This window comes from Leptodactylus fuscus, chromosome 9 (genome assembly GCF_031893055.1).
Source record: "Leptodactylus fuscus isolate aLepFus1 chromosome 9, aLepFus1.hap2, whole genome shotgun sequence".
NCBI classification, from domain to species: domain Eukaryota; kingdom Metazoa; phylum Chordata; class Amphibia; order Anura; family Leptodactylidae; genus Leptodactylus; species Leptodactylus fuscus.
Window position 1 is genome coordinate 45,385,962 of NC_134273.1, and position 24,656 is coordinate 45,410,617.

Below are 24,656 nucleotides of genomic sequence, written 5' to 3' on the forward strand. Positions count from 1 at the left end.
TAAGGCCCAGCTCTGGGGATTCCAGTGATGTCACCCTAAACAGGAGCCATGTTTTTTTTTTCTCCCTGCGAGCACTGAGTAGGGCTTGAGGTGGAGGAGGAGAAAGGCTGAGGTAACTTTCATACTAACCTGTCTTCTTTTCTTCTCATACTCACCTGACTGGCATCTTCAGGCGCAACAGGGTCACACCCTCGGTTGACCTTGCATATGTGAGTGGGGTCACCGGAATATCCAGATGCAGATGCGGCAAGCGGTGAGTGGGTACTGGTTGACCGGTGAGCAGCTCAGAAGAGCACTGCTCCCACAGGCGGAATTGTACAACTAGTGTGGCGTACATGCTGAAGCCCCCCCCCCCCCCCCTGTACCTGAAAGAAGAATAAAAACAATGCAAGACAGAAAGACCTGAGTCAGGTGGTGGTGTCTGCCTCCAATGACACTAGGCTTAAAACTGATTCATGCTCAATGCTGTGGCAGGGTATAGCCTGGAGGTGGAGCCAACAGCTTTTCTTTTGCCTAGTGTCTGTCTCCTAGTGGCCAGGTGTATACTCGTGGTGCTGTGTCCCAAAGTGAAAAAAGTGAGAAAGGGAGTTGTTTATTTAAAATGTAAGTATATGGTACTTGTATTTATTTTTCCATAAATCCATATGGGACACATGAAGGTGTAATATACTTTTTTTTTAAGAAAATGGACAGTTTCTTCACTGAGTTGCCTCCTTCCTCCACTGACAAATCTGTATAATAGACCCCTATGGAAAGGGAAGGAAGAATAGAAGGCAGAGCAGAGAGACATCCACACTGTAGAGTGTCTGCCCTCTTTCATAATGGAGCTGGATTGTCAGGAATGACTAACCAGCCCCTGCCTGACAGAAATTACTCATTTAAAAGGGATTGTTGGGGATTTAGGTTTTTAAGGTTTGAGTGGTGGGGGGGCTGTCAAATTGAAACATATTTTAATGGGTCAGATCAACAGACATAAAAAACAAGCTGTGAAACCAGACAGAAAACTCTTTAAAGAGTAACCATTGTTTCAAATTAAAAGTTCAAGAGAATGTAAGAGACATTGTAATATATCTGACATAGCATGTGATAAAAATACTGCTATCTTCTTTTTTCAGCCCTCTCCTGTCTGCTAAACTTCTCAGTTCACTATATCCCAACCTTCAGGAAAGGTGGTTCTGAGCAGTAAACTGAGCAGCTTAGCAAACAGTAGAGGGCTCATAAAATAAGATAGTAGGATAGGAGCAGAAGCATTTTCAATATTACAGCATTTCTTATATTCACCTGAGCGATTTACTTACAAAAAAAAAATGAAACAACAGTTACTTTTTAATAAAGCTCCTCCTTCATGCTTTATGGTCCACTTTACTAGGCAGCTCATATTGTTGTCACAGCTGCATGACATTTTTTTGTACATTGAAAGTCACTGGACAGATATAATGAAATGACGGTCAGTGTTGCCGTTAGGTCTTTTACCATAACTTTGTTATATACTGTATATTCCATCAGCCATAACATAGGAAACATTTTTCTGCATATATTCAGGTTGCAAATTCATACGTTAACTGAGGAACTTACCTTGTTTTAAGAGATGAGCATGGGTATAAGGACTAGGTTGTCCAAGATACCTTTTTGGCAAATTCAATAAAAGAGGTGTTCTTGTAGAAAATCTTTGCATCATACAATAGGCACAAGCTACAAGAGAGAAAACAACATACTGAATATCCATATGCTCAGTCTTAGTTGCAGACTCCCTTCTATACCGTTACAAATTATATAAGGCTTTCAATATTTCATGGGAAATTAATTCAAAACCGTTTTATTATATATATATATATATATATATATATATATATATATATATATATATATTTTTTTTTTTTTTACATTGTGCTCCCCCTCCTTCCCTCCCCCTCATTAGATCTTTAGGGGACATTTTAACATTATTTTTTCTTTCTTTGGGATGATTTCTGCTTTACCTGGGACTGATACTCTTAGCCCCATTTACTAGAAAGATCTGAACTGTAGACTTGAGTTGGGTCTTCTATAATCTCCAGTTTCCCTGACAGATCACATGACCACCGGGTCAAAGGGGAGCTATATCATGGTGGTACTCATAGGTGGGTACACAATGATTGGGATGGCAGGAACAGTAGTAAGTCAGCCCTGCTTTCCCTATGAGAGATCCAGTTGTAGTAACAGCCGCCTCCTCAGTTCTGCACAATTTCATGCAGTTGTTCAACACTAGGAGGACATATGGGTATGTACTTGCAAGGTTAACCGGTTAAGGACCAGGCCCAGAAGTACATTAAGGACCGGGCCTCTTTTTTCAAAACTGACATGTGTCGCTTTAAATGGCAATAACTTTGAGACGCTTTAACTTACACAAGTGATTTTGAGATTGTTTTTTCGTAACACATTATACTTCATGTTAGTGGTAAACACTAATCAAAATTTTTGTATTTATTTATAAAAAAACTAGCAAATTTGATGGAAATTTGGAAAAAATTGCAATTTTCAAAATGTGAAATTCTCTGCTTTTCAGGCAGATAGTCATACCATCCAAATACATGAATAAATATTAAGTCCCATATCTCTGCTTTATATCGGCATCATCTTTTGATTGTCTTTTAATTCATTTTGGCTTACAAGTGTAACAGCGATTTTCCAGATTTACAAGAAAATTCCTCAAACTAATTTTTTAGGGAACACTTCAGTTCTGAAAGGAATTATAAAGGCCTATATAATAGAAACCCCCATAAATCACCCCATTTTCAAAACTACACCCCTCAAATTATTCAAAACAGCATTTGGGATGTTTGTTAACCCTTTAAGCATTTCATAAGAATAAAAATAATATGGAGGTCAAATTTAGACATTTCATTTTTTTTCACTAATACATTCATTTAGACCTAAAATTAACACATTTACAAAGGGTTAAAGGAGAAAATGCATCTCACATTTTGTTATGCAATTTCTCCCGTGCACAGAAATACCCCACATGTGGGTGTAAACTGATTTTTGGGCACACGGCAGTGCACGAAAGGGAAGGAGCGACACTGGGTGTTTGAACAGCATATTTTGCTGGAATAATTTTCAGGCACCATGTCGCATTTGCAGAGCCCTTAGCGTACCAAAACAATGGAAACCCCCCAAAAGTGACCCCATTTTAGAATCTACACCCCTCACGGAATTCATCAAGGGGTATAGTCAGTATTTAGACCCTACAGTTGTTTCACAGATTTTACTAACATTGGAATGTGTAAAAGAAAAATTACTAAAATGTCACTTTATCCCCAAAGTTTTCATTTTCACAAGGGGTTAAAGGAGTAAAAGCCCCCCAAAGTTTGTTAAACAATTTCTCCTGAACACAGCAATACCCCATGTGTGGCCATATTCTGCTGTATGGGAACATGGTGGGGCTCAGAATGGAAGGAGCGCTATTTTGCTTTTGGATGGCAGATTTTGCTGGAATAATTTTTAGGTGCCATGTCGCATTAGCAGAGCCCCTAGAGAACCAATACAGTGGAAACCCCCTAAAAGTGACTCCATTTTGGAAACTACACCCCCCACAGAACATATCAAAGGGTAGAGTGAGCATTTTGACCCTACAGCTGTTTCACAGATTTTATTAACATTGGGACATGAAAATGAAAATTTACTTTTTTTCCAACAAACTGTCAATTTAGCCCCAAATTTTTCATTTTCACAAGAGGATAAAGGAAAAAAAGCTCCCTAAAGTTCGTTACACAATTTCTCCTGAACACAGAAATGCCCCATATGTGGCCATAATCTACTGTATGGGAACATGGCGGGGCTCAGAATGGAAAGAGCGCTGTTCGCCTTTTGAAGGGCAGATTTTGCTGGAATATTTTTCAGGTGCCATGTCGCATTTGCAGAGCCCCTAGTGTACCAATAAAGTGGAAAACCCCTAAAAGTGACCCCATTTTGGAAACTACACCCCTCATAGAATTTATCTAGGGGTTTGGTGAGCATTTTGGCCTCACAGCTGATTCACAGATTTTATTAACAATGGGACGTAAAAATGAAAAATTACTTTTTTTTCCAATTAATCGTCCATTTAGCGCCATATTTTTAATTTTGCAAGTAGCTGAAGAATTAAAAGCCCCCCAGAGTTTGTTACACAATTTCTTCTTAACACGGCAATACCCCATATGTGGCCATAATCTTCTGTATGGGTACATGGTGAGGCTCAGAATGGAAAGAGCGCTATTTGGCTTTTAGAAAGCAGATGTGGCTGGAATAGTTCTCAGGTGCCATGTCGAATTAGCTGAGCCCCTAAAGTATCAATACAATGGAAACCCCCCATTGTGACCCCATTTTAGAAACTACACAGGTGACAGTAAACTGGAATTCACCAAGAAGTGACCCCATTTTGTAGGGACAATTTTAGGGCCTCTGCAAATGTGACGTGGTGTCCAAAAACAAAGAATCTAAATCTGCACTCCAAAAGCACATATCGCTTCTTCACATCTGCGCCCTGCTGGGTACCCAAATAGCAGTGTATGCCCACATGTATGACACTGGTGTACCCCAGATAACGTACTTAATGCCATATGTGGGTATAAATGGCTGTTTGGTACAGCCGGGCACAGAAGGGAAGGAGCGCTATTTTGGTTTTTGGAGCACAGTTTGGTTTTTGGAAGTCATGCCACTTTTGCAAAGCCCCTGAATTGCCAATAAAGTGGAATCTGCAGACATGTTACCCCATTTTGGACACTAGCCCACTCATGGGATTTATCAAGTGGCGTAGCGAGCATTTTTCACCCTTGAGTGTTGCATTTATTTAGTTTCCAGAAATGAAATCACAGCTGATAATGAGAAGTTAAAAATGAAATTTTTTCAGGGATTCGCCATTTTAGTGCCCGATATGTTGTGCCCAACTTATGTCAGCAGAGACACTCCAAAAACTGGTAAGCGGGTATCCCGGGCACAACAGCTTTCAGAGCGTTCATCTCTGATACAAGGCGGGCATAACATATTACGCACAGAAATGACGTATTCCTGGAAAAATGGTCATTTTCACCTCTCACAAACAGCTTTGTATTCATTTATGGATAATAAGTTATAGCAACACTTGGGGGTTAAAAATGCTGTCTGTACCCCTGGAGAAATCCTTCAGGGGTGTAGTTTCCAAAATAAGGTCACATATCAGGAGATTCCACTTTACTGGCGTTTCAGCTCTGCAAAATTGTCATGGCATCCAAAAACCAAACCGTCTGTACTCCAAAAACCCAATAACCCTTCTTCCCTTTTGCGTCCAGCTGTGCCCTAATATCAGTTTATACCACATATGACAGTACGTCCGATATAACGGGTACACCGGTGTCATACATGTGTCATACATGTGTCATAAACTGCAGTTTGGGCGCACAGCAGGGCGCAGAAGCGAAGGAGCGCTATGCGGCTTTTGGAGCACAGATTTGGATGTTTGGTATTTGAACGCCATGTCATGTTTGTAGAGCCTGTAAGGTACCAGAAAAGCGGATTCCCCAAAGGAGTGACCCCATTTTGAAAACTGCACCCCTCAAAGAATTTATGAGGGGGTATAGTGAGTATTAGTATCCGGACGTGACTGCACGGCGGATGGCGAAGAGGGAATATATAAGCAGTGCGGAGAACATTGCAGACACCAAATTCCCTACTATGTCCCAGTAGCTCCTATGATTGGGGGAGTCACTCTGGGGGTCACTTCTGGTGTCTGTTCCCTCATAAGCTGTAAATCTGGGGTGTCCCCTGATATCCGCTCGCACAGCTTATATATTCCCTTCCTGCCGCAGCCAGTTGTGTTCTAATAATTTGGCGATTTTTGGGGGGGTTTGCCTTGACATTGCTAGATGCTATATTTTCTTTATTTTTCTGGTGACGCGGCCGTATAAGGGCTTGTTGTTTGCGGGATGTGATGTATTTTGTAATGACACCATCTTTGGGTGCCTACAACTTACTGATTACGTTTTATTAACTCTTTCTTGCTGGATAAAAAAAAAAAAAAAAAAAAATCAATCCTGCATTGAGTTTTACATTTTAAATTTTTCACCAAGCAGCGTACAGCATAAGTAACATGTGTCCTTTATTCTGCTACGGTTACGGCGATACCTCATTTATGTTATTTTTTTTATGCGATACTAAGTCTGCAGAACAAAAACACATATGGGGACATAAATCAATGTTTTTTGCATCGCCATCTTCTGAGAGGCGTAACATTTTTATTTTTCGGTTGACAGTGTTGGTTGAGGGCTTATTTTTTGCGGGAAAATGTGCGCTTTTTATTGGCACTGTTGTGGGGTGCATATGACTTTTTGATCACTTTTTATAGCATATTTTGTAGGATGAGATGGCAAAAAATCATTATTTCCGGCGAGTTTTTTCCGGGGTTTTTTTCCGACGTTCACCGTGTACATTAAATATTATTTCAGTTTTATTGTACAGGTTGTTACGGACGCGGCGATACCAAATATGCATTGCTTTTTTTAATTTTTAGTGCTTTTTTTTATATAATTCATTTTGTATAGAAAAAAGGGATTTTTGGACTTTAGAACTTTATTACTTTTTTCATACACTTTATTTATTTTTTTTAAACTTTTTTTTTACTTTTTCATGTGTCCCTTTAGGACACTTGAATCAGTTGATGCTTTGATGAAAGCATCAGCTGATTCTACACAATAGCAGACAGGACACGAGCAGGACACAAGCCTGCTCGTGTCCTGCAAGCTGCAGAGGAAGTGAGACACATTGCTCACTTCCTCCATCGCCTGGCAGGATCACCAGGTATGTGGGGGCTCCGGTAGTCTGGGGTCACTGGCCAGACCCCAGACTACCTTCTACTGACATCGGCACCCCCCGATCTCGCCGCGGGGGGTGCCGATCGGGTTAACCTGTCGGCGGATCCCTTTCGATCGCGCCGTGATGTTTGACGGCGCGATCGAAAGGGTTAACACGTCCAGTCGGACTCAGTTCCGACTGGACGTTATGGAGGAAGGGGTTAGGTGTTAGTAACACCTAACCCCTGCCCCCTCCGCACCCCTCCCCCCGCCAGAAAGGTACCTAAAGGCCAGACGTATTTCGGCAATAGTCCGGTCTTTAGGTACCAGCACATGAGGCCGTAAATTTACGTACGGCGGTCCTCATGTGGTTATGAGAGGAGCACCTGGACGTATACAGTCAACAGGCTGTCCAAATCAGTCAAAGGGACTTTTTTTTACTCATTACATTGTCTTAAAGAGGACCATTCATGCCCTCAGGCACATGCGGTTTTATATACTGCTACTGTAGTAAGCCTACAGTGCGCTGAATTCAGCATACTGTCGGGTTTCCCATTATGTGATGAGGACACAGGTGCACAGCTGATTACCAGGCAGTTGTCCGATTAATGTGCTGTGACTATAATGAGCAGCACCTGTGTGCTCATCACATGACCATGGACCGTAAATCACATGACCATGGTCAGCGTTTTATCCTCTAGAACTGGGGTAGGGATCCTTCGGCTCTCCAGCTGCTGTGAAACTACAACTCCCATCATGCTCCATTCACTTCTATGGGAGTTCCAAGAACAGCAGAGCGAGTATGCATCCTGGGAGTTGTAGTTTTGCAACAGCTGGAGAGCCGTACGTTCCCTACCCCTGCTCTAGAAGTAACAGAATGAATGACAGCAAGCAGAGATCTAGAAAACCGTGAGGAATTGATACAGAAAGTATATTGGAAAATTGTATATCTTTTTATTGTACATTTGTCAATATCGGTCTGAAAGTGGCCATCCCCTTTACGTACTATCATGGTGTCTATCATAATGATATGTGGATGATAGTGGTGTATGATAGACACCATGATAGTACTTAAGGGTTAAACTGGGGATGGATGAGTGGGGGGACATTTAACTGGCAACAGATGGAGGGTGATGTTAAACTGGGGGATAAGGACATGAAATCGTGGGGGTAGCTGGAGGGGGACATGTCTGTCTCCAGTTACCCCCAGTTTAATGTCCCCTGAGCCAGCTACCCTAACAGTTTAATGTCCCGCTCTAGGTGACCCAATTTAATTTCTCCTTCCAGATGCCCCAGTTTAATGTCCCCATCCAGTTGTTCCCAGTTTAAACAGGGGTACAAAGAGGACTTCATACTGTGAGGCAGTTGAAGGGGTGCATTATAATGTGGTAGCATATAATGTTAGGGTAACTGTAGGGGCATTATACTGGGAGGGAGAATGGGCGGAGTCAACGTAGCAAGGTGCATTCTCACCCATATAATTCACGTAGCACCAATATCTCTTCCCCCGGGGCACATAAGGGAAAAGCCAACAGTGTGCTGAATTTTTCTCTCTGCATGATTCAGGCGGATACTGCATGGAAAACACATGGACCCCATTATAGTCTTTGGGGTCCACATGGTTTCGTAGCTATTTCCATTTTCATGTGTTCGGAATTCCTTTGTAGGGGTCCCCAAGTGGACTCTCCGAATGAAATACCGCACGCAGATGTGGACCAGGCCTTATAAGCCTAGAAACCACCTTTAAATCTGCACATGCCTAAAGGTTACAACTTGTGAGAAAGGTCACAATGTATGAAGGCTGGTGTAAAGGGCTGGTGTAACCTACAGCTTCTAAATGGCAGTCTTAAAAGAAAACTCACTGGTTGCTATAGTAACAGAAGTGCTGCTGTTGCTGCACCAACTTTGCTAATTCCGCCATGTGTCTGGAGGATGTCTGAGCAGCGAGAAAACACATATTACATTCACAAGTGATGGAGGAAAGCTGCCTGACCTGATAGGCGGCCTAACACAGACTTATGAGCAGCCGGCCACCACATAGCCGCAAGTCCTACAGACACCTTTGTACACTCAGGATAACAGCACGAGTCTTCTCCACCTCCGGCACTACTATGTGGGGGCCTAGGAGAGCTGAGCAGCGCAGTGATGACGTCAGCACAGGAGGCTAAACGCTGCCTGTATGAGGGGAAGAATGAAAGGAGTCTGCGGGGCTCCTACTGGATTGTCTATGACATTAGGTTCAGCCGGGGACATGGAGGAGAGCCTGGAAATGGGCGGCTGCCGGCAGGGAGCTAGACCTGAGGAAAGGCTCCAGTCAGGAAGGTGGCGAAGTACGGCCATAATGCGGCTATAGCGCATACTATACTTTCATACTGTGATAGCGGGGTAGGTGTGAACATAGTCAGAGATCTCTTTATACATGTGGGCGTGCCCTAGTAGACCCGTGTAGTGTAGTGTCATGGCGCACTTCCTACGCTCGTATTGCCTGTATATGTGCGACTTTAGGGGTGGGGCGGCGGTGGATTAGCCACGCCCTCAGCGTCTTCCTGCTTCTAGTTCTTTCCAGCAAGCTTTCCTATTTATGCTGGAGCCGCACTGAGTGTGAGTGTGAACAATGGATCCTCTGAAGGTAAAGGAGCTGCGGGAGTTTGTGCGTTTGTGTCAGAGTAATCCGACCGTCCTGCATAGCGCGGAGCTGAGCTTCTTCACAGAATGGCTGCAGAGGTGAGCGCACCAGTCACGTGTTATTGGGGTGAAGCTGCAATGTAGGTGCATGTGCTGACCTATTTATTATAGTTCAAAGTTTGGTAAAGAAAAAGTATCAAAACAACTGAAAGGGATTGTCCAGGATGTAGCAAAGTTACATCCTGGTGGCCTAACCACAGGGTCAACAGTATCAGATGGGCTGTGGTCTGACATCCAGACCCCTTGAATGGGTGCAGAGCTGGTTCCAGCCATTTTCATGGTCTATAGCTTATGGCAGCCCAAACAACTGATCGTTGGTTGAGGTCTCACACCCAGACCCCGCAATCTGATACCAATGACCTACTGTGTGGATAGATCTTCCATATTGGACTTTGCCAGGCCCTGGAAAACTTTTGGAGGGGACTTCAAATTATACATTGTATAGGGTGTCATGCTCCGAAATAAATAATGTGAATTTCATCCTTTGCTCTTGCAGGTGAGTTTATACATGGACAATTATTGGGCTGAGGTGTACCTATCATGGCCTGCCTTGATCTCGCTTTTCTAAAAAAAAAAAATATATATATATATAATATATATATATAGCATGTTGGGCACCAAATCTAACAACATTGATTGCTCAGGAATGGAGGGGGGCTACAGAAAAAATTCCAATTGTGCCAAAATCAGTGTAGCTGGTCCTCTTTAAGGTCCTTTTTGATTTTTCCGATGTCTCATTTTAAAAGCTATAACTTTTTTTTTTTTTTTGACAACAGCGCTTTTTGCAATTTTCTTTTGCCCTATTTTGGGAAAACTTTGTGCTTAGGTGATAGTAGTGCTACAAAACTCTGTTTAGATCAAGCCTAAAGCTGGCCATATACACTCACCAGCCACTTTATTAGGTACACCTGTCCAACTGCTCGTTAACACTTAATTTCTAATCAGCCAATCACATGGCGGCAACTCAGTGCATGTAGACATGGTCAAGACAATCTCCTGCAGTTCAAACCGAGCATCAGTATGGGGAAGAAAGGTGATTTGAGTGCCTTTGAACGTGGCATGGTTGTTGGTGCCAGAAGGGCTGGTCTGAGTATTTCAGAAACTGCTGATCTACTGGGATTTTCACGCACAACCATCTCTAGGGTTTACAGAGAATGGTCCGAAAAAGAAAAAACATCCAGTGAGCGGCAGTTCTGTGGGCGGAAATGCGTTGTTGATGCCAGAGGTCAGAGGAGAATGGCCAGACTGGTTCGAGCTGATAGAAAGAAAGGCAACAGTGACTCAAATAGCCACCCGTTACAACCAAGGTAGCCAGAAGAGCATCTCTGAACGCATAGTACGTCCAACTTTGAGGCTACAGATGGGCTACAGCAGCAGAAGACCACACCGGGTGCCACTCCTTTCAGCTAAGAACAGGAAACTGAGGCTACAATTTGCACAAGCTCATCGAAATTGGACAATTGAAGATTGGAAAAACGTTGCCTGGTCTGATGAGTCTCGATTTCTGCTGCGACATTCGGATGGTAGGGTCAGAATTTGGCGTCAACAACATGAAAGCATGGATCCATCCTGCCTTGTATCAACGGTTCAGGCTGGTGGTGGTGGTGTCATGGTGTGGGGAATATTTTCTTGGCACTCTTTGGGCCCCTTGGTACCAATTGAGCATCGTTGCAACGCCAAAGCCTACCTGAGTATTGTTGCTGACCATGTCCATCCCTTTATGACCACAATGTACCCAACATCTGATGGCTACTTTCAGCAGGATAATGCGCCATGTCATAAAGCTGGAATCATCTCAGACTGGTTTCTTGAACATGACAATGAGTTCACTGTACTCCAATGGCCTCCACAGTCACCAGATCTCAATCCAATAGAGCATCTTTGGGATGTGGTGGAACGGGAGATTCGCATCATGGATGTGCAGCCGACAAATCTGCGGCAACTGTGTGATGTCAATATGGACCAAAATCTCTGAGGAATGCCTCCAGCACCTTGTTGAATCTATGCCACGAAGAATTGAGGCAGTTCTGAAGGCAAAAGGAGGTCCAACCCGTTACTAGCATGGTGTACCTAATAAAGTGGCCGGTGAGTGTACACAAGACTTTACGCTATGTTCACGCTTGTGCCTCTATTTTCATTGCAATCGTTTGTCGTAGAGTGTTAAAGGCAGTCTGTAAGCAGTAAATTCTTTATAAGCCTAATCCCGGTACTGTGTAGAGTAGGGCTGGGCAATTGATAGAAAAATAACTAAAACCACCCTCCAATCCAAATGTGCACAAAATTACATTTTAGTTTGGCTCCGTTTATATAGTATTCGCAAGCTTTTACCTGCAGTTTTGTAAGGATCGTACACAGGCCTGTGATTGGTCTTCAGCAGTCATAAGGCATTGTGACATATAGACTCCAGTCACAACAATGTGTGATCTCTGCGATCCCATCACAGGTCTCTGACATAATTCAGGAGGCTTTAAGAGAATGAGGATTAGCATCGGTGCCCAGGGGAAAAAAAAAGTAGAACTTAACTTTTAATACTATAAGTAAAATTGTCTGCAAAGTCTTACCACATATATTAATAAATATGCAAATCTAGTCTCCTGGATGGAATTAGGAGAACAGAGTGCACTCTGTACACCACCCTATAGAGGGCAGCATCCTTAACATCATGAACGACTCAGTTATAAAGTCTTTTAATCATAATGTGGATTTAATTGCTAAATCAGTATTTCTGTCCCAAAAGGAACAGATTCCCAACTATGGACAGCGCTGTTTCGGCCTATTTTTTTGATTGAAAATGCGTTTATTCACAATCAGTCATCAAGCAAAAGTATTTACAAAGTACTGCATCGCAGCGCATATCATACACCACTTACAATACTTGCATAATAAATAAATAAATAACAATACTTTTCCCATACCTCATGGGGCAGGGCGAGGCAGAGACCCAGAAGAAATCTCCTGAGTGCTCCAACTTGTCCTACCTCATACCAGTACTTCCTAGCCCCACAGCATGCATGCATTCAACAACTAGCTATCTGACATGGGGGGGAGGGGAGTAAACACAGTGCCCAAAGCTTTATTGAAGAACACACAAACACGAGGGAGCAACACAATATCTATTCTAACTGAAAACAATAGCACTGCCTGAGCACCCTAGACAGCTTGGGGGAGGGAAGGGAGGGGGGGAGAGAGAGGGAAGACTGGCTCAGAGCTCTGACAATGCAACCATACCAAATACTAGGTCAGAAAACACAAAGTCCCAAAATGGAGGAAACTATCGAAGAAAAAGGCTTCTCAGTCTTCTTCTTCGTCTTCGCCTCTCAGGCTGTCCAGGATGGTGTAGTCCCGCAGCAAGCTGTGGATGAGCCTGCAGCAGTCCTGAAAGGTGACTTGTTCCCTCCTGAGAACAAGCCGGTTTCTGGCGAACCAGATAGCGTCTTTGTAGCAGTTGAGGATCCTCCAGGCCTTCTCGCAGTCTGTCTCTCGATGGGTCCCCGGGAAGAGTCCATAAAAAACAGAATGGTAAGAAAGCTGGTTCCGGGGGGCCGAGTCCTGCAAGTCGTCCTCCAGGGCATCCAACAGGCCCTGAGCAAACGGGCAGGCCCAGAAAAGATGGTGGGTGGTCGTCTCCTTGAAGGGACATCTGGGGCAGGTCTTGCTCAGGTTGCGGGAATGCATGAACGACCTCACCGCCAAACCTCCCTGCACGGCCATCCACGACATATCCTTGTGTCCGTTGGTCAGCTGGGCCGAAGAGATGTTCTTCCAAACGACCTCCGCGGTTCCAGCCGGCAGCCCTGGGATCTCCTCCATGGTGTCCTTAGCTCGGATGAGCTTATGGACGGTCTTGGGTTTCCAAAGGTCAGGCTTGAGCCCCTCCAGCTGGTGCTCCCTCACGAACCAGGTGACGTCTTGGTAGTGCCAAGGGACGGTCCAGTTGTAAGGGACGGAGCTGTTCCACTTGTCCCATCCTAGGCGACGCCACAGGGGTAACAGGAACAAACGGGACATGGCTCGGCCTGCCGACTCCTTTCCAGTCATCAGGGTTCTGCGGACACAATCACAAACAAAGGTTAGTCTCAACAGAGTGGGGATGTCGGGGACACCCTTACCTCCTTTGGACGGATCCTTGTACATGACGGCCCGTTTCACCCTGTCCATCTTGGAGCCCCAGATGAAGTGGAAGACGATCCTGTAGATGGCTTTGACCACGGTGTTGAGAGGTGGCCAGGCCTGCGCGTTTTCCCTTCCAGCGAAAGCTGTCTGAGGCTCCACAATCCAATCCTCTGGTTGCACTTTGCCAAACGCTCGTTCCAGGACTTCAGAGCCGCTCCCTCCTTTCCGAACCAGACTCCCAGGATCTTGATGAAGTCCGGTTGCACTGTGAAAGGAAGGGGAGAGGAGGAAGCCAGACGCCAGTCTCCGAAGAGCATGACCTCTGACTTCGCGCAGTTGACTTTTGCTCCCGAAGCCCGGCCGAACTTCTCGCAGGTCTGGACGAGCGCTGAGACCGATGATCTGTCGGAACAGAAGACGGTGACGTCGTCCATGTACAGCGAGCACTTGACCACGTGGTTTCCAGGTCCCGGTGCGGTGATCCCTCTAATCCCTGCATTCTGCCGGATAGACTCCGCGAAGAGTTCTATAACACAAACAAAAAGAAGGGGTGAAAGAGGACAGCCTTGTCTGACCCCCGAAAGGATAGGAAAGGGGTCAGTCTTCCAGCCGTTCACCAACACCGAGCTGTGGATGTCAAAGTACATTAGGCTGACATACTTACAGAACCCCGCACCCAGACCGAGTCTGCGGAGAGCCTTAGCCATGAAGGCGTGAGAGACACGATCGAAGGCCTTCTCCTGATCAAGACTGACCAGGGCCGCGTGTGCACGGCGGTCTCCGATGTAGTGCAATGTGTCTCTCACCATGGCCAGGCTATCCGCAATCCTACGGCCCGGAATGCCGCAGGTTTGGTCGGGGTGGATGATCCTGTCGATGACAGCCTTCAGTCTCGTCGCCAACACCTTTGCCAGGATCTTGTAGTCCACGTTGAGGAGAGAGATGGGTCGCCAATTCTTCAGCTCGCACCTGTCCCCCTTCCGCTTGTACAGGATCGTGACCAGACCTTCCCTCAGCGACGGCGGCATAGTACCCTCCACCACCATCTCCTCGTAAAGGTCCTTCAGGTCCGGGCAAATGAGGTCTGTTCTCCTAATTCCATCCAGGAGACTAGATTTGCATATTTTTTACCCATAATCCCTAGCGGAGCAGGAATGACTTGTAAGTCTCCGTACTGCCTATGTAGGCGAACACTCTCCCTAATGTGGACGAGTGCCCCCATACCCACATATATTAATACATAGTGAGTGGAATAAGCAACCAAGACTCATCTATGAATCACTATGGCCACCATGTTTTATATCATGTTAATACAGTAATTGGATTTTACAGTTTACACAACTTGTCAGGGGTTAAGGAACATAATGTACCATACCGTGTGTGTGTGTGTTTGTGGTGTCTTAGTTAAAGCATCACTTCATTTATCAGTAGATATCACAGGCCCTATTGTCATCCTTACAATGTCCCCTCACACCCCATAATAACTCCTGCTCTTACAAGGGTAGTCCCAGAGACTCTGTTCCTCACAAAAGCGTCCTTGTCCTAATATTCACATCCAAATGTGTTTGATGATAAGCAGTTCCAGCTCCTCAGGATCAAGCAGTTAGAGGTAATAACACAGAAAAAATCCTTATTATCAGCCTTTACTACTATGCATAAAAGGAAACCCCACTCACCAGTCCAGAAATTCGCATATTTCCACTACTAAACATCTGTTAGTTACATGTTGCGGTGTGAAGGATCTCGCCTTACCAAGCCACTTGGCCTCCCCCCTCCCTCCCAGGTGAGACCAAATACTACCCTTGTCTCCTCTGAGTGATGATTAGTGAGAAGTTTCGCCCTCCATCTTGAAACCAAATAACTATGAACAATCATAATTCCTTGCCAGATGAATTAGGTCAGGCAAGCGGTATGGTGGGGTTTGTGGCGGGCCCCCCATTGGGTAGACACCATGAATCTCCCCACAGAATCCTTTGGGTAATGATTCCCATTTCTGCAGCTTTTCTCTGCGCTCAACAGTAACATGGAGCGTTTGGCTCTGCCTTGTGCTTTGGAGGAATTTAACTGTGCAACTGTGGGAGGTTCTCCTCGGAAGTATTGTCAGAAAACCAAATTTCCTTTGTAGTTTTGGCTACAGCCACAATGTTTGGTGTTTGTGTACGGAGAGGTCTTTCCCAATACACAACTCCAGGAGGTCTCCCTGCTGTGATAACGAGTTTAGCATTTACAAAGGCCTGTGTAATTGTCTTTCTGGGGTTTGATTATGAACCAGAAATACCACATTCCTGAAGCCAAAAGGGTTAATATGAACATATGATAATACACCACAGAAAAACATATGCCTGGAAATACATAACTGGGCTCTCATCATCACATCACGCCTTACGTAACTTCATATGCAGGACCTGCTTGGAGTCCCATGTGTGCCATAATTGGGGGTTGTCCAGTTTCAAACCAATATTGAAAGACAAATTTCTGTCCACTGGAAGTAAACAAAATGAATGGTAGCAAGGAGAAAGAGCTACAAAACTTTCTAGATAAATTTTCATTATACGAACAATAACATTGGTTTCTCAATGCTTGTCTGAACCTGGACAAGCCCTTAAATGATACTTTGCTCTCATTTATAAATTAAAGGCTTTTAAACCTGTTTGTTTGTATTTCTGCAGCATGGGGGCATCTATCCCATCTCCACAACCCAAAGAATCTCCTACAAAACCAACTCAGGTAAAGATCACTGGTAAAATGCTTTTATTTGTCTAGTGCCAAGTCATGTAAAGTCCTGTTTGGAATTGACTACTAGTGCAGTGTATGGTGGAGGTAATATCACAGTTTGGGGTTGTTTTGCTGCATCATGGCCTAGACTCCTTGCAATGGATGGGGAACGTTCACACTACAGTTTCTTATGTCTGTTGCCCCCATCTATATCTGTTTCTGTTTTGGGGGGGGGGGAGGTGAAGAAATATGATGGAAGAAAGTTTCCATTTATTTTTTTTTTTATATATATATATATATATATATATATATATATATATATGTGTAGACAGAAACCAGGGAGAAGGGTGTTTGCCTGCATTTTACAGTTAAAGGGAGTCTAATCGTTAGAAAAACACCTTTTTAATGGTCCATTGGAATAGCCTTTAAAAAGTCTATTCTACTCATACCTTCCATTCTTTTCTTCTCCCCGTCGTTTCGGATAAAAAAAACCCCAAAACATTTCTTCTGTTATGCTAATTACAGAGTATCAGGGGCGTTCCTACTGTGCTTTGAGCAACCTCCACGTCATAACTTTCCACCGCCCCTTAGCTCATTGTGTTTTTTTCTACTTCTACCTCTTCTCCGTATCTTCTGCCTTTCGCAGGCATTGGACACAGCACTATAACAAACCACTGGAAAATGGCGGTTTGAGCACAGTCTGCACTGCCCAGGCCGCCATTTTCCGGTGGTCTGTTACAGAGCTTTGATGGTACAAGTCTTATGTTAGAGTCCTGGGGGGGTGGGGTGGCGGCATTCCTCACAGCCCAGTGATGACTCTAGACTGTCTGGAACCCCCTTCTGACAGTGGAAAGAGATCGGTACCAAAATTTCCAGCCCCGGTGCACATACTGGAACAGCCTTGTCAGCTTTCTAGCAGTATATAATACCGCATTTGCATGAGGACATGATGGATCCACTTTAACCACTTCCGGACCGCCCATAGACTATATACGTCCGGTAAGTGGTTGTCTAGTTCTGCCAGGACGTACCTGTACGTCCACCAGAACACAGCAACTGCACGGAGATCGTGTAGCTGCTTTCACTAGGAGCCGGCTGTAACTTCAGCCGGAGCTCCTAGAGAGAAGACAGGGCAGATTTATTACCTCCCCTGCCTTCTCGATTGTTGTGCGCTCAATGAGCGCTGTATACACGGCTATGGACGCAGCCATAAATCAGCTGCCCTCTGACCCGGCAGACACGTGATCCGCCGGGCTCAGTGTCCTGCCAGAGCTGCTGGGTCCTACAGGACTCAGATCAGCTCTGCATACTGTGTATACAGTGTTGGGGGCGTCAAATGGTCCTCAATATGTTGCAGGGCTCCAAATTAAATAATTAACAGGCCTAGATGGACTACAGCCATCTTCTTTTTAGGCCTGGAGAACTGATTAAGACACAAGATGGTAGTGTATCAAAAGAGTTCTGATTTATTATTACAGAGTCAATATTTATACAGACAAAAGCAGGTTGGACTATTCTAATGACATAAGCTGTGGCACATGACTATTGGATAAGGTCTGCATCTCATTATTACACTCCAACCTGGGATGACCTTTCTCATGACATGAAGAAGAATCTAAGATATTTATGTGTAAGCCAACATCTTACACTAGTTCTAGATGTATATCACAGCAAGAGAGATAATGATCACATGCTGGTCCGCTCCGGCCTTGGGGCTAACGACCAACAGGTTATTTGAACCGGTTTCTACACCCACCCTCAAAGATGAATAGTCTTAGCACAAACAGATAAGGAGTTATAACCCAACCATCAACATTCCACACGCCGTATCCCCTAAAGGGATCTCTTAGACTCTAAACAGACATCCTTATGAAGCTTATATAAGAAAAAGGTTACAAAATGGCTGACAGAATACAAGATGGAATATGTGATCCTAACAACAGTGTGCAGGAGTCTGTATTCCTCCTGTAACTGAGGTTAAATGTAGCAGCCCCAGTTATAGGAGAAATCAGCCTCAAGTACAAAAAAAAAAAAGTGATCAGATGTCCCCAAAGGTCTCTTATGACTTTATGGGGACACAATCTGGAAAAAAAATAAAATAAAAATATAATAAAGTTTTTAAAAAAATGTAAATAAAATAATAAATAATACGCTAATAAAACGCCGTTATTAAAGGTTATAGCCCCGCCCCCGACGACACCATGCAAAATAAAAATTACCGTAACGGAAAGGAAAAACTATTTTATAAAGTTTTTCAGTGACACTTTGTGTTATTAAATTAAAAAAAAATTATAAATTGAAAACCAGACACAATTTCCCTCCTATTTTGTTTATATTTTCCTGGATATAAAAAAAATTAAAACACATTTGAAAATATAAATAACATAAAAATAAAGCCCTATGTGTCCCCGAAAAAAGACGCAAAAATTAGTTGACTAAGACATACGAGAAAAATTTTACAGACCTCAAAACCGCACATACATAATAAACCTAAAATGTGTCTGGTCCTGGACCACAAATTGGCCCGGTACTGAAGTGGTTAAAGAGGACCTTTCACCATTTTTCACACAGGCAGTTCTATATACTGCCGGAAAGCTGACAGTGCGCTGAGTTCAGCACACTGTCGGCTTTCCCGATCTGTGCCCGGTGTGAAGAGCTTACGGTGTCGGTACCGTAGCTCTTCTATGGTCAGAAGGGCGTTTCTGACTGTTAGCCAGGAACGTCCTTCTGCCTCGCGGCGCCAATCGCGCTGTGCTGTGGAGCGGGGAGGAACGCCCCCTCCCTCTGCTCACAGTGCTCGTCCATAGACGAGCATTATCAGGGAGGGGGAGGGGGGAGTTCCTCCCGGCTCTCACAACACAGCGCGATTGGCTGTGCTGTGAAGGACGTCTCTGACTGACTGTCAGAAACGCCCTTCTGACCATAGAAGAGCTACGGTACCGGGACCGTAAGCTCTTCACACCGGGCTCAGATCGGGAAAGCCGACAGTGTGCTGAACTCAGCGCACTGTCAGCTTTCCGGCAGTATATAGAACTGCCTGTGTGAAAAATGGTGAAAGGCCCTCTTTAAGTCAAAACAAGGAATGGGTCCAAAAATTAGATGCATTTTTTTCCATTATCCTTTTTCTTTGTAGATTTAATTTCTGAGTCTGGTTTTCAAATACTGATGCAAAATACAGACCAAAACACTTCTGCCACGTGAAATTAACCTTAGAGTATGGTCACACTTCAGTATTTATGCATTCGCGTAGACCTTCTGAAGACACCAGACAAAATCAGATCTGTAAAGAAAGAAGCTATTAACAACTAGCTAATGTAAAAGAACAAGGCTTTGAAAGACATGGTCTCTCTATCCGTTTTATATTGGGGCCTTTGATTAACCCTTTCTTGTATGCGACATACTATTATGTTACGCTCAGTGCAGTAACAGCCGGGGTCTGTGTCCAGCCGTTGGAATCGGATTAACTTCCTGGATGTTGTGATCAGTAACGATCACAGTGTCCGGGCGTTCCGGGAACAAGATCGCAGCAGCTGAGGGTTTCTTCTACCCTTTGCATTTACTTCACTGACTTGTATATATTTACGTTTTTCAGGAAGATCAAAAAGATGAGAAAGAAGACCATGCCCCACCTCAAGAAGCTGAGAGCGAGGAAAGTGACTTGGGTAAGCTTTAAGTTTGTTTTTTTTTCCGTGTGGGGGTGTGTATGTTCAGCACGATTTCGTTAATTAATCATTTTTCATTATTGCATTCTGTAAGCTATATCTTATTTATTTCCCATGGAAACTTTCTTAAAAACTTTAACCTTTTCACTGCCAAGGATCTCTGGGAAATTTTGCACCTCCAGTAGCCAGAGCAATTTTCACAGTTTTGAGACCGACAAATCAAACCTAAATTGCAACATTACAAAAGCATCCAACCCCCCCCCCCATACCTATATATTTTCTTAAAGTAAACACCTGCAGCATTGTCAGAATGCCACTTGGTACTGTATACAAAAAGGCACCTTCATGCAATTTTGATTTAAAATGAATGTTTTATGAAAAAATACAAATAAATGTATGTTAGTTGCTAAAAGCGGAAACCAAACAAAAAATTATATGCACAAAACCTCCTAAAAATAAGTCTTCAACGTGTGCAGAGTTCATTCATATCACTATGGCCTACATCCGCATGCATCTTCAGAAAATCACCAGAACCAGAAGGAACAAAAATATGCTTTGAAGCTGGAAATGTTAAAAAAGTATAATCCTATAAAATGTAGGGATTACACACCATGAAAAGTAAGTGAATCCCTAAACCCTATATATTTTTTGAAAGTAGACAACCTGAAGTTTACAAATGTCTTAATGGGTCATCGATAGCCACACCCACCTTCGTGCAACTTTGTGACAAACACAATAAATTTTTTGAAAAAATGCACTAAAACACATATTTGCACCTAAAACTCATGTTGAAGTCTTAGATTCATATACAAAACACATTTACAATAATAGCTTAAGGTGTAGGCAATGTGTATATATGCTATATGTACCGCAAACATCAACTACAACAAGAGCTCAGACTTCCAAAAACACTAATACAGAAGACAAGCAGGATTTTGCCTTTATTCACTGTTTAAAATCTATACTGCACCTAGCAAACTGTGACTGTGATCCCAAAATCTAACTTTTTTCAGAGTACACAGCATACCGTATATAAAAACACAAATTAATAATTCATATATACAACTACCTTCATGCAACTTTGCAGCAAACAGAGATTGCAAGCAAAAATTACACGAAAATTCAAATTTGCCACTAAAGTGCGACTAAAGCAATCCCTTTCTGCAAACAAAATGTACTTTCCAAAAAACTGCAAGATGTGAAGAGCTCATACATACCACACATGTATATATTTACAGAGGCGGGCGTTAAAGAAACGCCAAAATCGCAGAAATGCGCCATCCCATTATGTGCATGCAAATTAAATAGAACTTTACATAAAAATATTATTTTCCATCCGCCTATAAAAATTTTAGCAAGCTATACATTCATCTTTAGTGATAATCATTATTACTATTATTTTAGCGTGTAACGGGTATCGCTAGAGGTGTATTTTACTCTAGAAAGCTCAGTTGTAGATAGGACAGGGATTGAGTTATTCACAACTTTGTGTATATGTTGTGTAAGTGTTTGGTACGACTTTTTTTTTTTTTTTTTTTTTTTTTGCGCTTCAACCTGGACAATGGTAAACATTTGGGTCACAGCACCAATAAACTTTCTGGTTATGTTTAGAGGGTATAACATAAGAATACCCCAGTAGTAAAGCTCGGGGAAATTACATTATACCTGTATGGGAAGAATATGCAAATCTGACTTCCATGATGTAATTAGGATGCCAGTGCCTCAAGTATGTACACCAATAGAGGGCGCTCACTGAGAATGTGCAAGTCTATCTTCCATGATGTAATTAGGAAGACAGTCTCAGTCAAATTATACCTGTATGTGACAATCAGAGGGTGAAAGTATAGTGTGTGCTTTGATTGGCAGGAGAAAGGTTAATGGGGACAGAAGAGTCCCTGCCACCCCCCTCCTGGTGTCACATACAGGTTAGCACAGATCATGATGATCATTCATTATCACTGTGCAGGCTGCAGGGCTGCTAATTCCCCCTCCCCTTCTGGTACAGTTCACTAATGTTTTTTAGAGACAGGAGGGGGGGACAATTTAAAGCTCTTTATCTCTGGACTGCATTAACATATCTTGAACTTAGTTTTGGAGCGATTCACTGTTGAAATGCAGTCGGGAATTGAGATCTGCAGGTGGATCTCCATGCCAAATAGCGTTTTCAACAGTGAATCGCTCCAAAACTATACATTCTATCATGAAGCATCAAGATATGTTCAGGCAGTCCAGAGATATCCGCATTAGTATGGAGGACGTATTAGCTACGTCCTCCGCTACTGAAGTGCCACCCTGGGAGGACGTAGAGCTGCCGTCCTCGGCAGGGAATGGGATTTTTTTTTTTTTTTTTTTAAATGAGTGTTAGTGCTAGTAATGGGTTAACAAGTACACCTATATACCTTTAACAGTGTTTGGAGTGATTTCTGTGTATCTCTGGTTGCTGTTAGCATTCTCTGCGTTTGTTTGTGCTGTTTACTTCGTGCTGTGCAGCTTCCTGTGTAGATGCTACACTAACTCCCTCTCACTCAGCCCCTAGCGATCTCGCCCATTACCAGCCCCTCTCACCCACTAGTAGTGGTAGATTTTTATTCATTTTAATAGAAATAAATTACCGTATTTTACGGACTATAAGGCGCACTGGACTATAAGCCGCATTGCCCATGAGCGCCTTATAGTCCGTCTCGGTTCATATATAAGGCGCACCGGACTATAAGCCGCAGTCCGGTGCGCATTATATGTTATTGAAAGCGGCGGCAGGCAGACTTTGCCAGCGGCCGCTTAACCCCCCGCGTGCCAGCCGCTTCTATTGGAAGCGCTCGGCAGGCAAGGAGGGGCTCTATCAGCAAAATCATGCTGATAGAGCCCAACCGTAAAAGTTAGATTAAACTACCCCCCCTGTTTTAAAATAAAAGCCTGAAACAGAATGTGAAACTTACCGAGCGGTGCAGGGTGGGCGGGCATTCAGGCCTCCTCTTCCTCCGATGTTCCGCCCTCCTCCTCCGCCGCTCGCTGATAATGGCCTGGGCGCATGCGCAGTAGTAGAAGCATTATGATATTGCGCATGCGCCCAGGCCATTAGTTCGCGAGCGCCGGAGGAAGTGGTCAGGACATCGGAGGAAGAGGAGGCCTGAATGCCCGCCCGCCCGCCCTGCACCGCTCGGTAAGTCTCACGTTCTGTTTCAGGCCGGCGTGACAGCAGGGCTGCCGGACACTTCCCATTCATTTCTATGGGAGCCGGCATGCGAGCGCTCCCCATAGAAATGAATGGACTGTGATACACGCCGGCGTTCCGTAGTGTGAATGCACCCTTACGGTGCCTTTTATGTATGTATGGAAGCGGCACGCAGACTTTGCCGCCGCTTCCATCCATATATAAGGCTCACCGGACTATAAGCCGCACTTACGATTTCTGAGGAAATCGTAGGTTTTTATGTGCGCCTTATAGTCCGGAAAATACGGTACAAGTTAGGTGGGGGGAGGGGTTTTAGTTTAGGGGTTAATTTTTAGTTTATCCTGGACAACCCCTTTAATAACATAGTATTCTGAAGCATTATCCTGGGTTGTCCAGGATATAAAAAATATATATATATATATATATATATATATATATATATATATATATATATATATATATAATATAATATAATTTTTTTTTAGTATTATTAGTTTGGGGGAGGTGAAAAAAAAATACTCCCCTATCCCTAGCTCTCCTCCATGCACAGTCTGGTTCTGATGCAGCTACAGTCTGCTCTGGAGGTGGCAGTGGAGGACCTCCTGGACAGAAGCATGGACAGGTGAGTAGAAACTATCGGCCACTATCTATTGTAATAATACAATAGGTTGTGGCCTAATATATAGTGGGGGGGGGTGGAGAGAAAAATGGGGTCACATACTGTGCGTGGCCATAAAAAGGGGGAATCATATGGTGTTTGGGGGTAAAAAAAAAAAGGGGGGGGGGGGGCTCATATACTGTGGGAACCATAAAAGGAATCATGTATCGTGTGTAGGGCCAAGAAAAGTGGGGTTTATACTATTTGGAAGCCAAATAAGGAGAGAGAGAGATATCTTTTTGGAGGGGAGGGGGGTAAAGTCCCCCCCCCCCCCCTAGCTTCTGTGCTTTTATCTCTGCACCCCTTTTGTCTGTGACCTGCATGTATCGATTTCAGAGAGTGGAGGATCATGTGACCTGACATGTCACTCAGTTCCATCTACAGTTGCACGCTGTGCTACTGTAGCAGTGTACACAGTAGATGTGTAAAATACTATACAGTACTATATGCTATAGTAAATACTATTATAGTACTATATGCTCTGCCAGAACGTCGCAACTAGGACATTTCTTCACTGCCTACAGAAGGACCTGGATCTACCATGTTGCAAAGAAGCCTCGTCTCACTGCAGCAATGTAAGAAATATCACAATTCGACATCTGAAAAGTGGAAGAAGGTGTTTATTGATGAGAGCACTTTCAGGTTGGTCAGGGGAAGCTCAAAGATTGTGCATTGCACGAGTACGGAATTACGGTATGACCTGGAATATTCCGTTAAGACTGATTAACACCCTGACAGTGTGATGGTGAAGGGTGCATTCAGTGGAAAAATGGGCAGCGCAAGATTATACTTCCTCACACTAAGGGTAAATTCAAACTGAGTTGTTTTTTGTTTTGTTTTTTCTTTTTGCAAAAACCAATTCCTGTTCATTT

The 24,656-nt window shown here is 43.7% G+C and overlaps 2 protein-coding genes across 2 annotated transcripts in view; one reads left to right on the top strand and one right to left on the bottom strand.

Annotated features, from left to right (window-relative positions):
* Positions 1-8,947, bottom strand: part of XPNPEP3 (X-prolyl aminopeptidase 3) — a 62,833-nt gene extending 53,886 nt beyond the window's left edge. Inside the window, exons 1-2 of the mRNA XM_075286339.1 lie at positions 8,773-8,947; positions 1,576-1,692 (exon numbers count right to left, since the gene is read on the bottom strand). Coding sequence (XP_075142440.1) covers positions 1,576-1,692; positions 8,773-8,818 — 163 coding nt within the window. The 5' untranslated portion in view covers positions 8,819-8,947. The remainder of the gene's footprint in view (positions 1-1,575; positions 1,693-8,772) is intronic.
* Positions 8,948-9,232: 285 nt separating this feature from the next.
* Positions 9,233-24,656, top strand: part of ST13 (ST13 Hsp70 interacting protein) — a 36,146-nt gene continuing 20,722 nt past the window's right edge. Inside the window, exons 1-3 of the mRNA XM_075286357.1 lie at positions 9,233-9,503; positions 16,247-16,304; positions 19,885-19,954. Coding sequence (XP_075142458.1) covers positions 9,394-9,503; positions 16,247-16,304; positions 19,885-19,954 — 238 coding nt within the window. The 5' untranslated portion in view covers positions 9,233-9,393. The remainder of the gene's footprint in view (positions 9,504-16,246; positions 16,305-19,884; positions 19,955-24,656) is intronic.